This window comes from Falco punctatus (genome assembly GCF_963210335.1).
Source record: "Falco punctatus genome assembly, chromosome: 19".
In the NCBI taxonomy this organism is placed as follows: domain Eukaryota; kingdom Metazoa; phylum Chordata; class Aves; order Falconiformes; family Falconidae; genus Falco; species Falco punctatus.
This window is the reverse complement of record NC_137599.1, coordinates 5,678,333-5,692,157: the sequence shown is the minus strand read 5'-3', so window position 1 is coordinate 5,692,157 and position 13,825 is coordinate 5,678,333. Positions and strand designations below refer to the sequence as shown.

The window sequence follows — 13,825 nt, the reverse complement described above, 5'->3', positions numbered from 1 at the left end:
ATTTGCATAAAACCATCTGACGAGCAGAGATATGATTCTTTTAAGACACTGGTATATTTGAAAAACCCACAAGCAAGTTTGCATTGCAAATTAGCAAAGCATAATGAATCCCTGAGGTAGGAACCCACTATCTATGACCAAGGCTAATAACTACGTCCACTGCTCAACCCTAACGGTCACTCATCAGCTTGGATATCCCCAGAAACGACAAAGTAAACAAAGAATTACAAACAGCCATTGTGGGTTGCTATGAAAATGTGGCATCGTGCATGGCAGCATTAACTGCAAGGACCAGGGCACTTCTAGACTCTTCAAATAGGAGTTACACTCGCCCATAGAGGTTGCCATTGCCTCACCCTCTTTTTCAAGCCTGAAAACAAAGGACTGAAAACAACTCACCATCGTTGTAGTCTTTGTGCTGCATGGAGACATTGTAGCGCCGAGGGTAGGTCCCACCTTTCCCCGCTTTGTCATAGATCTGATTCTCACGGTCTGGAATGAGATGCAAAGAGAGAAGTGAGGCTCTTTCAAAAAGAGTATGTTCTAATGACTGAGTTTTCCTGCAACAGCAGGGTTTTTAGGAAGAGGTAATAAATAACTTCATAGCTTTTCAATCAGCATATTCCCAGTCCTTACATTTATAAAATCTCAGCATCCATGGAGGGTAGCCAGCAAACAGCAGAAAATGTCTGGATCAAATAATCTTTATACTGGACATTGACATACCTGAGAACTCCTGTCTATTATCAGGAAAGCTTTGTGCCCTTGACATCCGTGACTTCCGAAAAGAAGGACTATTAAAGAAAGAAGGCAAGAATAAGTTTTGCTATCTACTACAGTGAAACCTACAAGGACTTCAAATACAAGCTAATATAGTTGCACATCAGTAATGATGATTCTCAAATCTGTGTCCCTGCAATAATTTCACACTACATCTGCAAAGCTAAAGTCAGGCTAAGACCCAGCTAAGCAGACCACTTCCCAGTGTCGGCAGTCATCCTTCCTCTTCAGGCAGTGTCATTTATTCAGCGGTTCCCCAGTGTGTGGTGTAAAACCCAGCGCTTCCTTCAGACACATGAAGTGGAAGGTCAAGACCAAGGCTAAGAGGAAGAGCAGACCAGGGTACTGCTTGCAGGGCAGTAGAGAAGGGGGACTGCTGGCCCCAGTGATGTACCATCAGGGGTAAGTTCCTCTCATGAAAGCTCTGTGCACTTTCCTCTCTACCAGTAGCAGATGAGCCTGAAAACACACATAGCTTACAACCCTTGTGTTTCTCCCCAATAAGCAGGACGACTCCTCAAGCAAGCCTAAGTACAGCCCCTTATTTGGCTTTAACATCTCTTAAGAAATTACACAAACTGAATCTGTGCCAAAGCCACGTTATTCGCACTTTTTTTGTTAACCAGTGTAAATGGAGTAAGCCTGATACAGCTTTCAGACTCCCAAACGAGACTCCTTTCCTACTACAAAAAGAACAGCAGCTTCCCCAGATGATTCCCACTCTTACAAGGAATAATCAGGAAGGCTTTTCCCCCTGCCACTTAGGGCAGGAAAAGGGGAGAGAAAGACAGGTAACAAATGAGCAATGCCCCCCTGCCCCAATAAACGAACATATGCATGCACACACATAGGTTAACTCTTAAGTGCTTCCTTGTGACTCCATAAAGTGGAGGAAGCGACTGGCTAAAAACCAGACCTTCAGAGCTTGACACAAAAGCATACACTACCTACATGAATCAGCTTGGAAGAATCTCAGACTTAAAAGCCTGCTCAGTCCCGTATTACAGGTGCTGGGAAGCCATACTGGCTATTCAGGTTAACGGGACCTACAACAGCCACCCACCAAGACCTCAAGCAACACCAACAGCAAAGAAGAGGAAGAAGAGCATCAGACTACGACAAACGCTTCATCAAAGGAAGCCCCCCCCGCCCCCTCCATTTACCTTTGGAATTGATATATCTTGCAGGAGATCGGAATCTAGTGTAATGATGTATTTCTGTAACCTTAGAATAGTTTGGGGTTTTTTTTCAAATGAACAAGTAGAGCCTTGTCTAAAAGAGATTTAAATACCCTGCAGTCAGATGTTCTTGGAGCCTAGGCTCCAAACAGAGGCATGCTTCAGAACATTGTATTTGTAACATAGAGGAGCTGAAGCACCAGTTTGTTGGTATATGGTTTTGCCAGAAAATAAAACAGCCTTAAGACACAGTTAATGCTCTCTACGAAATATATTGGGATACAGGTAGGAAATAAGTTCTTATTTCTCTCCAAGAAAATTTATGAGATGGAAAACAAACTTCTGCCAAAGTACAACTGGCATTTCCATTTGAGCACTTAAGTTTCCACCAGCTTGTACATTTGTACCTGTCTGCTGACCTGTCCAAGGACTGACAGCTTCCTGACACCGAGTTTTCAGCACTGCTTAGAGGGTCCAGCATCTGCAACACAGAAGAAACCACATGGCAATATCAATTCAGTCTAACGCCTAAAAGAGGCTGTGCACGAGGATCAGAGTCCACAACACCTTGCCTGGATGATGTCTTGATGAAAAGGGGAGTCTGAAGCTGTTTAGAAAGGACATTTTTCCTTTATCTCCCACAGAAATTCTTAAGGACATATCAAATTTGAGACATTGCTTTAGGTGTTGAAGGACTCTGCTGTGAAAATCGAAGTTTAAGTCAGCCTAGTGCTGCATTTTGATCGCAACTGCCTTCAGGGACAGAGTCTCTACCGGTGCTACTGCATTGCTGCCTCCACCTGCAAGTCGCCCTTTGGCCTTACTTCCCACTTTTTTGAATGAAGAGCACAGTTTCAAACACGAGAGGGTCAGACAAACCTGGCAATAGGAAACCTGAGCATATAACGGCAGCAAAACTGCTCATTCAGAGGGGGAGAGACAATACGCATGGCAACTGCTTCTGGCAGTCCAACAAAGGCTTTGAACTCGCACATCTACAAGCCAGTTTGAAGCCTAGTTTAAATGAACAAAGCAGTACTAGCAGGTGCTGATGCAATTACAGCTAGTGAATATTTAGGAGTGAAAAAGAGGGCCCAGAGAGCAGCAGAGAGCTCCTTAACAGCTGGACTTACACTTTTTCTTCCTAATGTTCATACTTACACACTGTTCATTGGTTTCTGGGATGAATTCGCCTTCGCTGTTTATGCTGGTGTAGGAACCCTGCCGAGCAATGCGCTGCTGCCTCTCTGGAACGTACCCAGGAGGTGGTGAACTTCGGCCTGTGTTCTGGGAACCTGGGCCAGAAAGAAGGACATTTCTGATATTTATGCTCACTGAGATGAGACTGCACACGCATGTACACAAAATAAAACACTAAACAAAATACTTGTCAGGGCAACCAGTCTTGTCTTGATAGTCAGTTTGACTCCACTAGCATCATTTACCTTGACTGACAGTACTATTCCTGCTAGTCATCATTAGCTGAGCTAATTATACTGACAGTCAGCAATTTCAACGTCACATGGGAGCACTGTTACCTTTGTAAATAATCCCAAAATTTCTGTTTTACTGCATGAAAAATAAAACCGAATGACCAGTTTGGCTGAAAACACATGGAAGTCAATTCTGCAATTTCCGTTAATTAGATGAGACAGCTAGATGGACAGAGAGCATGTTTCGGGGCCAAAGGATGAGAAAATGTTTACTGATGACCTGAGTGAGGGGACTGAGTGCACCCTCAGTAAGTCTGCAGGTGACAGCTGGGTGGGACTGTTCACCTGCTGGAGGGCAGGAAGGCTCTGCGGGGGGATCTAGGCAGGCTGGACAGATGGGCCGAGGCCAACTGTATGAGGTCCAACAAGTGCCAGGTCCTGCACTTGGGTCACAACAGCCCCACGTAACGCTACGGGCGTGGGGCAGAGCGGCTGGAAAGCTGCCCAGTGGAATAGGACCTGGGGGTGCTGGCTGACAGCCGGCTGAACGTGAGCCCCCAGTGCGCCCAGTTGGCCAAGAAGGTCAACAGCATCCTGGCTTGTATCCAAAGTAGCGTGGCCAGCAGGACTGGGACAGTGACCGTCCCCCTGTGCTCGGGGCTGGTGTGGCCGCCCCTCGCACCCGGGGGTCAGCTGCGGGCCCCTCACTCCCAGAGGGACACAGAGGGGCTGGGGCTGAGGAGCAGCAGCTGTGGGAATGGGGGTCGCTCAGCCTGGAGAGGGGGAGGCTGGGGGGGCTGGTTGCTCACTGCAGCCGCCTGGCAGGGGGCTGTAGGCAGGGGGGGGTCTCTGCTCCCAGGTAACAAGCGACAGGACAAGAGGAAACGGCGTCAGGTGGTGCCGGGGAGGTTTAGGTTGGACATTAGGAAAAACTTTGTCACCCAAAGGGTGGTCAAGGATTGGAACCAGTTGCCCAGGGAGAGGGTGGAATCACCATCCCTGGGGGTGTTTAAGAACACCTGGATGCGGTGCCTGGGGACACGGCTGAGCGGTGGGCTTGGCCCTGCTGGGTTAAGGGACGGACCCGACGGTCTCAAAGGTCTTTTCCGACCTAAACGATTCTATGAAAAACATTGTACTCATCAGTTAATGGTACTACCTGAAGAGTTTCTGTTGTGCAGCCTACTGGGACAAACTTCACCCCCAGGATTTTTTTTTTCCCCCCTTGCAGATCTCAAAGTAGATTATACTTTAGAAACAGGAAGATACAAAATCCCTTTTTGCAGTGACCTACCCACCTGCACCTCCCACCACGCCGTGCTGTGAGCTCCAAGAAATGCTGTGGTCCAGCCAATCTACTCAAGGTCATCCACGAAGACAGCATTTTAAGATCAGCTCTCAAGCTGTGCTCTTTATGATACTGTCTTTAATTAACTGTGTGTACTCAGGTGCTATGAAAGATCAGCAAATACTCTCCCAAGGAAAATATTTTCTACAGAAGTTATTGTAATAAAGAGTGAAGGCAAACATTGGCAGAAGCTAACTGAAAACCAGTGCACACGCCTTTTAGAAGACTGCAGAAGGAAAAAAACCCTAACACTGACACAGCTTAGAGTGCCTTGGGGGGTGAACTGCTTTAAAAAAAAAAAAAATTATCTATTGCTTAGAGCTACCACCTGATTTTCCAAATCGCTCTGCAGGGCTCATGTGACATTACAAGCCAACTGGCGTGGAGATAAACAAGAGAGCGTGCTTTGCGGCTGCACTGAGTCACGGGAGCACACTTTCACTCTTTCCGATACAATGCCATGGCTGGCCAAAGGGAGCCCAAGCCCTGCTGGCACCAGCCCAGCCGCTATTGTGGAAAGGCCACCATCACTGGGCAGGAAAAGGAAGTCGGCACTAAATCAATGTATATCAAAGGAAGTGAGTGGAAAAAACACAAATGCTGCCAGAATGCTTAGAAACATTTTTTTTTTTTTTTTAATAAAAGTTATCTTTACTTCCAAACCCCTGAACTAGTGACAGCAGACTTGAGGCCCGTCCACTTGAGAAGACAGGAACTACACACAGATTATCTCCTGCATGCAAACCACTTTTGTTGAATGCTGCTTTTGACTTTCGTTGCATGAGGTGGTATGAATAGGAAAGTCTCTGTAAAGTTAGGACAGAGGGGTACATTCCTTTTCCAAATCAAAGATAGGAAAAGAGAAGGAAGAAAAAATTGATTCAAGACTGAGCTATTGCTAAATTACTATCAGACCTCTGACAGAACTGGAACTATTCCGGACCTCTTAACAATGGAACAGTCTGGTACTTTGACATGTTCAGAAAATAAACCCAATGCCTTCTTGATTGACGAATGACAGGCTAATCAGAAAGCATCCATAGGCTGGGATAAGAGGAGAGTCTGTACAACTGGGATACAGAAGGGGCCCCTTATTACTATACAGTTTACCCATGACAGGCACTCGGTACAGTCTGTTAGCTTTGGCATTATTATTTGGATACCTTAGAATGCCAATAAAGAAGAAAGATATATTTTTTTTTAAACAAAATATTTTTGGCATTGAATTTGTCAGTGAAAAAAGAAACGTGGTGTTCAGATGTGCATGGATACCACTGCCTTCTTCATGGGACTGAGGAATGTTGCTCTTTTTGTTCATATTAACTTCAAACTAGAAAGGATAGGAGAACTCTTTTTTTGTCCCGGTTTCAGTCACGTACTTCACAAGCTTTCAGCACTTCGTTGTTTGTTTGCTGCTTGATAAAAGCAAACTATACAAAAGGGGATCAGCAGGTGCTAGACAGGATACAAGCAGGTTTGCTAGACAAGTCTAGTATTGAGAACTACTGGACTAGTTCAAGTCCTTCTCTACTGAGCTTACTCTCCCAATTACCTTTGGTCAGAACAATGTGGATCTGACTCTGGTTTAGACTGTCTGGAGACTGTCTGATCTAGTTTAATTGGATTTATTATTTGACACTAAGATTGCACTGCAAATACCGATCTGAAATCCCATAATGATTATGTCTCAAGTTTACAGAGTCAGTGAAATGGAAGCACTCCTCTTCTACAGAGGGAGCTGGTTTAGAACTCGGAAACAAAACAGTTCTGACATTCCCAGCTCCAAGCACTGCCCTCGTGATTCGCAGCACCTGTCCTCTGAAGCATCAGGTCTGACCAGCCCTAAACTAGCTGCTGCAACAAACACAGCCATCCTCTGCTTCCATTTCCAGAAAAATTTAGCTTTTCTCACTTTTGAAGCAAAAGTCATTTGAACAGAACACCATCTTAGGCTCTAGCCTTCATACTGCAGGTCCGTATGATTGCTCACCTTCTTCCTGCTCTTTCACTGCTCACCAATTTTCCAACCAAGGAGCCAGATTCTAAATCACAGATTTATTTATTTTTTTTTTTACTTCTAAGTCTTTGAAGCAGTTTCACTTTTAGTGTTTCATAAAAAAATTTCACAGCTTTGAGTATCCATCTACCACAGTTTTGAATAGTACCACAGAGTTATACAGGGACTTGTAACATAGAAATTGGGACAACTCAGACAAACCTACCAGACAGAAGACATAAAAATTACAGAGCCTTACGTGGACCTTTCCACTAAACATGAGTTCACTAAGCTCACAGAAAGGAAAAGAGACAAAGGTATGTACTACTCTGACTTTTCTCATTATCTTTTGTGCAGCTGTGCCAGTCACTTATGGTATTAACCTTGTGCTCTACTCATTTGCTAATTACAAGAGTGAAAGGTTAGGGAACTCCGTATGTAGGGCACTCGTTGGATATGCAGTAACAATTCCTGTGCTACTAGTAAAATGCTTGATTACAAGAGTGAGGACAGATTCCAAAGCCCAACATAAAAAAATAAAAAAAATTTCAAATCTAGGTTTCATGAACTGTAATTGCCAATCTAAATAAAAAGCTTAATGGACCCACGTAAGCTTTCCAAATTTCTAACCTCAATGAATCTGGCTTTAGGACATCCCCTTCAGCAGCTCCTCAGCTGTTCAACAACTTACTAAGGAACTTTGAAACATTCTATTGTAAACACATTAAGAGCTTTCGAAAATGAACTGCCTTGTCCTAGAATAACCTTTCAGTTTCTCGTGGCATTCATAAACGCTATACCATAAACACTAGTGCCCAAAAGATACATTTCACAAAACAAAGACAAGCAGAAGTGGCAAAAATACTCACTGACAGACAGATGCCTACTTCTGGGCTCTGGCTGCTGATAGGGTGTGCTCACATCCCCCACAGATTGGGAAGTTTTAATCCTGACTTGTTTGGGCAGTCCAGAATGGGGTGAAGAACTGTTTTGCTGGGTAAAATAAAAAATAAATAAAATAAAATGAGACTGAGGAGCTCAAGCAGTCTGGCCACAGTTTCAAAAATATCATGTTTAGTAGCAAGAAAGTAGCTGAGAAACAGTTCTAGAGCTTGAAATCTTATTAACTTCACAGAACACAAACAATAAAGGCATCAGAAGAGCAAGCTTTATAATTATGATGTAAAACAGGAGTTGAACAACTAGAGGATGCTGCCCTCCAGCCTCAAATCGAATGCAGGATTTACAAGTCTCGATGTTTGTCTTCCATCAGCAGCTACCTATGAAACCAACAAGATGGGGCTCCTATCACTCACTGAGATCAGAACACGGAAGAACGTACAATTTCTATCAGCCACCTTGGCCAGCAGAGATAAATTATAAACCTTGCACTGTCAGAAGCGGTTAGATAGCAACCTGACTCCCTACAATCTTTATAAAGTAAACTGACCATTCAGACCATCTAAATGAAAATAAATTCTAGAGAGTTTAAGAGCACAAAGAATTTGGAGATGTGAAGATGAATGCTGCCTGTGTTGCTTCCATTCATCCTTCCTTGAACTTACATAGACATAACCTAATAAAAGATCGTTTTTGCACAGTGCCTCCATCTCATTCAAAGCAGGAAGATGAAAAGGAGACACGTCAATGGACTTCTCCCCAGTCTATTGAGAAAGATAGAAGGGGTAACTCCAGCATGCTTTGTAGGAAGAGGAACTGCAAAAAACATTTTGCAGCTTCAGGCAGTAGGATGTTCCCAGAGCACAGCTCTGCCTCCTGAAACTGCAAGGCCACTTCAGACTCCAGAGGGTGCTCACTTGGAAATATCTAGACTGCAGCTTCAGGCAGGTAACCCCTCTGTGCTCTCTCTGCAGATGGCACAGGGAACACGGGCTCGTAACAGAAGGCTGACCAGGACTCCAGCTATCTGAGGATGGTGCTCTAAAATCTGAACATATGAAATACTACGAATTGCCTTCCTCAAACAAATGAGGTCCTATGCATGTCAAAGCACGTGCTCAATACTAGTAGACACTTTTGATTTCAATCTTCTTGTCCCAAAATACCTAGCTTTACAAGAGGATATAATATTCCCTTCCTCTTGTGCATTACAGAATGTAACTAATGTTAACTTATTTAATTGAGATGAACAGAACCACAGGCATCCCAAGGAAATTAATTCTGACTTCTGAAAATTATTTGAATACAACTAGCAACAAGGTAGGAGGCCACACAATAAAAAAAATCAGAAGTATTGAATAGTTGCTCATTTAATAAGCACATACCCTTGCACAGAGTGAGGAGGGAGCCTGATTTAAATTACATCAACTCTACCACGAACAGAACCATGGGAGCTGAATAAAGGGTGCAGAGGTCACACCACTCACGAGGACAGTCTGGCTTTAGTACTCTAGGTGTTCAACTTAACCAGTTCTTCCCATTAGTTGCTAAACAGAAAGAAAGGACTGACAACAGGAGTGAGTTGCTTGATCAAAGAAAGGACAAGTGAGGCACAAGAAAATTAATATAAATGCTATTCACAAGCACGGGCTCTCAATACTAGTCACACAGCTACTGCTGTAAAGTTGATTTGGTTTATATACATATTTGTGCCAAAGTCACGGCATTACCTTTCCATCCCCAGAAAAAGAAAAGAGCACAACCAAAACAAAATCTGCATCCTGTACTTCAGGAAAAATAATGCTTCCCGCTCCCTCAGTGGGATGAGATCATGCAGCCAAGTAACCTCCTTCAGACTTGTGGGCTTTTGCTTTATCACATGCAGGGCTCTCCTGTCAGGCAACTCAGAGCTGGAGAGGAAGTCGAAGGAGAGGGGGGAAACAGTGGCACTTACTGAAGACTTTGCTGTTTGTTTCTGCTTTGAGCAAAAGAGGAAAAAACAGCGAATAAAAGGACAACACCACAGTACTGGCTATTAGCTGGTGGAGGGATGAGGTTTACCAAGCGTTTACTCTAAGTGGCTTATGTAAAGTTTAGGTAGTATCATTTAACATCTGGTTTGCAGTTTGAAGACACCAAAATTAAGAGAGGGCTGTAAACCAGGATCGTTTTACAGTTTTATACCAAAAATTGAGGCCACCTTCTACAGACTGTTTCCTGACAACACAGAACAAAGCCTGACTACGCTAGGTCAGCCCGAAGGCCCCTCTTGCCAAGTTTTGTCTTCAGAACAGCCACCAACAAATGCTTAGGGAAAGGGCATAGGACAAGGAACAGCATCATCCCCTCCTACACTTTTCCAGCTTTTGGCATCCAGTCATTTGGGAAAGGGCTGTTAACGCTCCTGAAGGGTTTCTGTATTTCTGTTAACATATATTATCAAATTCAAAAATAATGAGATGTGTACTTAAGTTCTCCTGACAGTTCCAAGAATTACAGGTGTGATTATTTCAAGAGTTTGAGCTCACAGCCTGCAGAACTTGAATAGGGATGAACAAGCAAGACTGACAAGCTATTAGCAACAGAGCTTTCAAGACAGAGTAACTTTCATACCTTTCAAGAGAATTTGGTAATTTGTAAATAAAATATCTAAGGATTATTAAGGTCTCTGGCTTGAAAAGCTGTATGACCTTAATTCTAAACAAAAGACACGGGTTGAGTGAACAAAGATCTTCAGTCACAGATAAGGAATAAGGGAAACTTCTGACCCTTTCTGCCCTCTTCAGCTTTCAGTTCAATTCACTGTCTGAAACTGGCATCTCTGGGAGCTTGACTTAAAAGATTTATTTCTGATGTTACGATCATTTCTGCTGAAAAGTACAAACTACACTGACATCCAATGCCACAGCCATCTGTGGTATAGGAAAGTGAACCAAGACACTATCAAACTCACCTTAGGTGTGAATACACCATTATTAGCTAAAAGCAACTTAAATTTCTACAGACTAAGGCTGGATTCAATGCATTAGGCTACAGACCTGAAAAATCATTGGCAGCTGTCCTTAGGCTTCTCACCCAGGAAAAAAGTGCTAATAGCTTGTCTTCAAGGACAACCTGTGCTTTCTTAAACGCAAGATAATTACATGCACTTTCAACAGTGTGCTATTAATCAAAGGTAAAAAAAAATCCCTGTGAACCAAACTCATTAACTGTTTTCTGAACAGTCATTGGGTACTTGATATAAAACGGCCTTCACATTACAGCTTAAAAAGCTGCAATATTTTAGTCCCAAGCAGCTGCTGAAGACAGGAAAAAAACCCAATATAGAGAGATACCTATAGCTAAGCCAAAGCAAAGAGGATAAACATATGCATTCGTGTCTGTGGAGACTGATTTTACTAATCCCTGCTGCTCTCAGATGAGGCCACCATTGTGTTTCAGAGACTTAAGGGTAAAAACCTTCATTTTGCTGCAGTCACAGAAGCTGTTACCTACATGGTTTCTGTCCTGAGACAGCAATAATATTCTAAGGCTTTTCACATTAGAGCTTCGGTCCAAGAGATCTACTGCTTTATCCAGGTCATCTTGATTTTTCAAAGGAATAGACAGCTGCAAAATAAAGAACAGGGAAAAAAATCATTAGAAAAGACAGGAAAACTAAGTCTACATCCACAATAGGTATTTAAGCAAAAATTAGAAAAAGAAAAAAATAATCAGAATATAAGATGGGATTCTGATTGCTCACTTATTCCACAAATTTTTATTAAAATGCTGTCTCACTGTCCTTTTTAACAAGGTTTTTCTCCCGTACCATCAGAGAAATGGCTGACCCTATGCAAATTTCCCTAAGGCACCACGTACAAAAACATTAATTGCTGCCTGAATGTGTTGTTTGCAAAGAACAAGTCAGAGACAAGCCCCTGATTCACTGATGAGAACACTGTCTCGGAATACTTCTGAATCCAGACCTAACGATCAAGTGAAAGTTTGGTTTATGATACTAGTATGAAGACGATTAAGACTCTGAAAGAGGGAATCAAAGAATTTGAAACTTGCTAGTAAGACCCCAAAAATTATGCTCAGACACCCTCTATTCTACAGCCCACTCACAAATCGAAAAGTGAATGCTATTAACACTGAAGAACCCCTTTCATTTTTGTCTGGCTCTTGCTGGTGAATGGAGTTTTGCATCTCTCATTAGGGATGTAGCCCCAAACAGCAGGAAGGCAAAACCACAACAAAAAAAATCAAAGGAGAAGCCAGGGTGACCAGAGTGAGAAAGCCAACAAAATACTTCAGATTATTAACAAAATGCTACTCCTCATGCCACTTTCTTTTAGCAATGACAGTGCCCACAGCCCCCCTGCGGCATCTCATACCAGAGAGCCTCCCCTGTGCTCTAGCTCCCCTTGTTTGCCTAATAGCTGGGCAATAAGCAGAGAGGTTGCGGCCAGCAGGAGGTAAATCTGTTACAACTGGCTGGCTGGCTGCTCCTGGTCAGCGGTCAAACACCACCAACAATCCCGACTCTGCTATCGGGCAGCTGAAGAAATTACTCTGGGACTGCCTGCAGCCCTCAGACTCTATATTTATTGGCCCGCAATAGTTGCTTTTAGCAGTCAAAATACCTCAAATACCTTTTTTTACTTCCCCAAGAGAGTCTCCCAAACAATACCAGTACAAGGAAGCAAGGTGCTGATGTTCATACAATACACACATCGGTGCGATGTTTTGTCAGTATCAGCATGTTTTCCTCTGGAGCAGAGTGATTCAACTATGGTTCGTATTAGAGGGAAGAACTGAAAATTAAATGTATGGGTACAGAATTTGGGACAGAAAAAGGAGGTGTCATCCAGAGAGAGCGTTACATGTCCCGAGCACCGATAACAACGTTCTGTACCTCATTGTTCATGTAGTGGAGGTCCAGTGGCTGGCCAAAGGCTGTTTTCACTTTCTGCTGCACATCTTCATAGCGCACAGGACGGACAAATGGGATAATTCTGGAACAAAAGAGAATCACGGACTGAATTCAGAGATACTGAAAATGCAATCAAATCAGATGGCTGAACCATTAAAAACACATTTGAATGTTCTCCGTTCATCCTCAAGCAGCCAATGAACTTTTCTGATTTGAATTAATTATTTCAGCAAGGAATTCTTGATCTATGACCCATTTCCAAATGGTTTGTCAAAATGCAATATTCAGCTGAAGATTTCAAACAGAATGCCTTTGACCCTGCATAGGAAAGTATCCTTTACTGAATAAATGTCTTTCACATAACAGGATACAAATCTCTTATGCACTTTGGCTTAAAGAATACTGCCTCGTGCACAAAACACAAATACATTCAGTCAGAGTTGAATTAAAAGCCACAGAAGGCCCAAAGAACAAAAAAGTTTTTGGTTTAAGTACTCCAGTATCTGAACTCAAAACTCACTCCCTGAAAATTTCCAAAATGCGTTCCAGTTGAAAGGTTTCGACAAACATTCCCACAACAAAGCCAGTCCCGAGCTCCTGAAGAACGGTATCAGCCGGAGGACACAAAGGAACCTGAAAACCCTCTTTCCCAAAGGTGGCCTGTGACATTAGGTCCATGTCAGCGCTCTGCATGCTCAAGTCAAACACCTCCGGACATCTGAATCACAGGCTCACTGCGCTGTCTCTGCAGTGATCCTTCAAATCCTGGGCAACACAGCAGGGACTTTTATTCAAGAGCTGAGGACAAATCTAACTGTAACTGTGCAACCATTTGTCACTCAGGGCTTGCTTTATTGAAAAAAAAAAAAAAAGCAAAGCAAAGCCTTTTTTAAAAAAAAAATTAGAGGCCAAATAGATCAAAACTTAAATGCTGCTTCAGTTGTAACAGCAGTGGCACAGCTGACTTGCCATAATTCAGAATATGCATGTAAGACAGATATGCAAGACAGAATATTCACATAAGACAGATCAGTCTCATTCTCTCATGCTTCCTCCCTCACCAGTTATTTTCCCTAAGTAATGCATCTCTGGGCACCTTCACTGACCGACAGACACACAAAACATGCACAGATGTAAATTATTCTAATCACTTTCCCTTAGCCCAGAGCTTGGGACACACCAAACCCCCAGTTCTAGCACGCAGCCATTTCCTCACCAGTTGAATGGCACAAATGGCCTCAAGAAATCCAAAATGGCAACAGGCAGAGCCGT

At 43.1% G+C, this 13,825-nt stretch overlaps 1 protein-coding gene across 2 annotated transcripts in view; it reads right to left on the bottom strand.

The window, feature by feature from the left end:
- MAP3K3 (mitogen-activated protein kinase kinase kinase 3) overlaps positions 1–13,825 on the bottom strand; it is a 39,559-nt gene that overhangs the window by 12,290 nt on the left and 13,444 nt on the right. Inside the window, exons 5-11 of one of the 2 annotated variants that reach the window (XM_080369311.1) lie at positions 12,536–12,635; positions 11,131–11,244; positions 7,605–7,728; positions 3,120–3,253; positions 2,366–2,439; positions 727–794; positions 400–492 (exon numbers count right to left, since the gene is read on the bottom strand). In XM_080369311.1, the coding sequence (XP_080225437.1) occupies positions 400–492; positions 727–794; positions 2,366–2,439; positions 3,120–3,253; positions 7,605–7,728; positions 11,131–11,244; positions 12,536–12,635 (707 nt within the window). The remainder of the gene's footprint in view (positions 1–399; positions 493–726; positions 795–2,365; positions 2,440–3,119; positions 3,254–7,604; positions 7,729–11,130; positions 11,245–12,535; positions 12,636–13,825) is intronic. The other variant, XM_080369310.1, reaches the window with a different exon arrangement.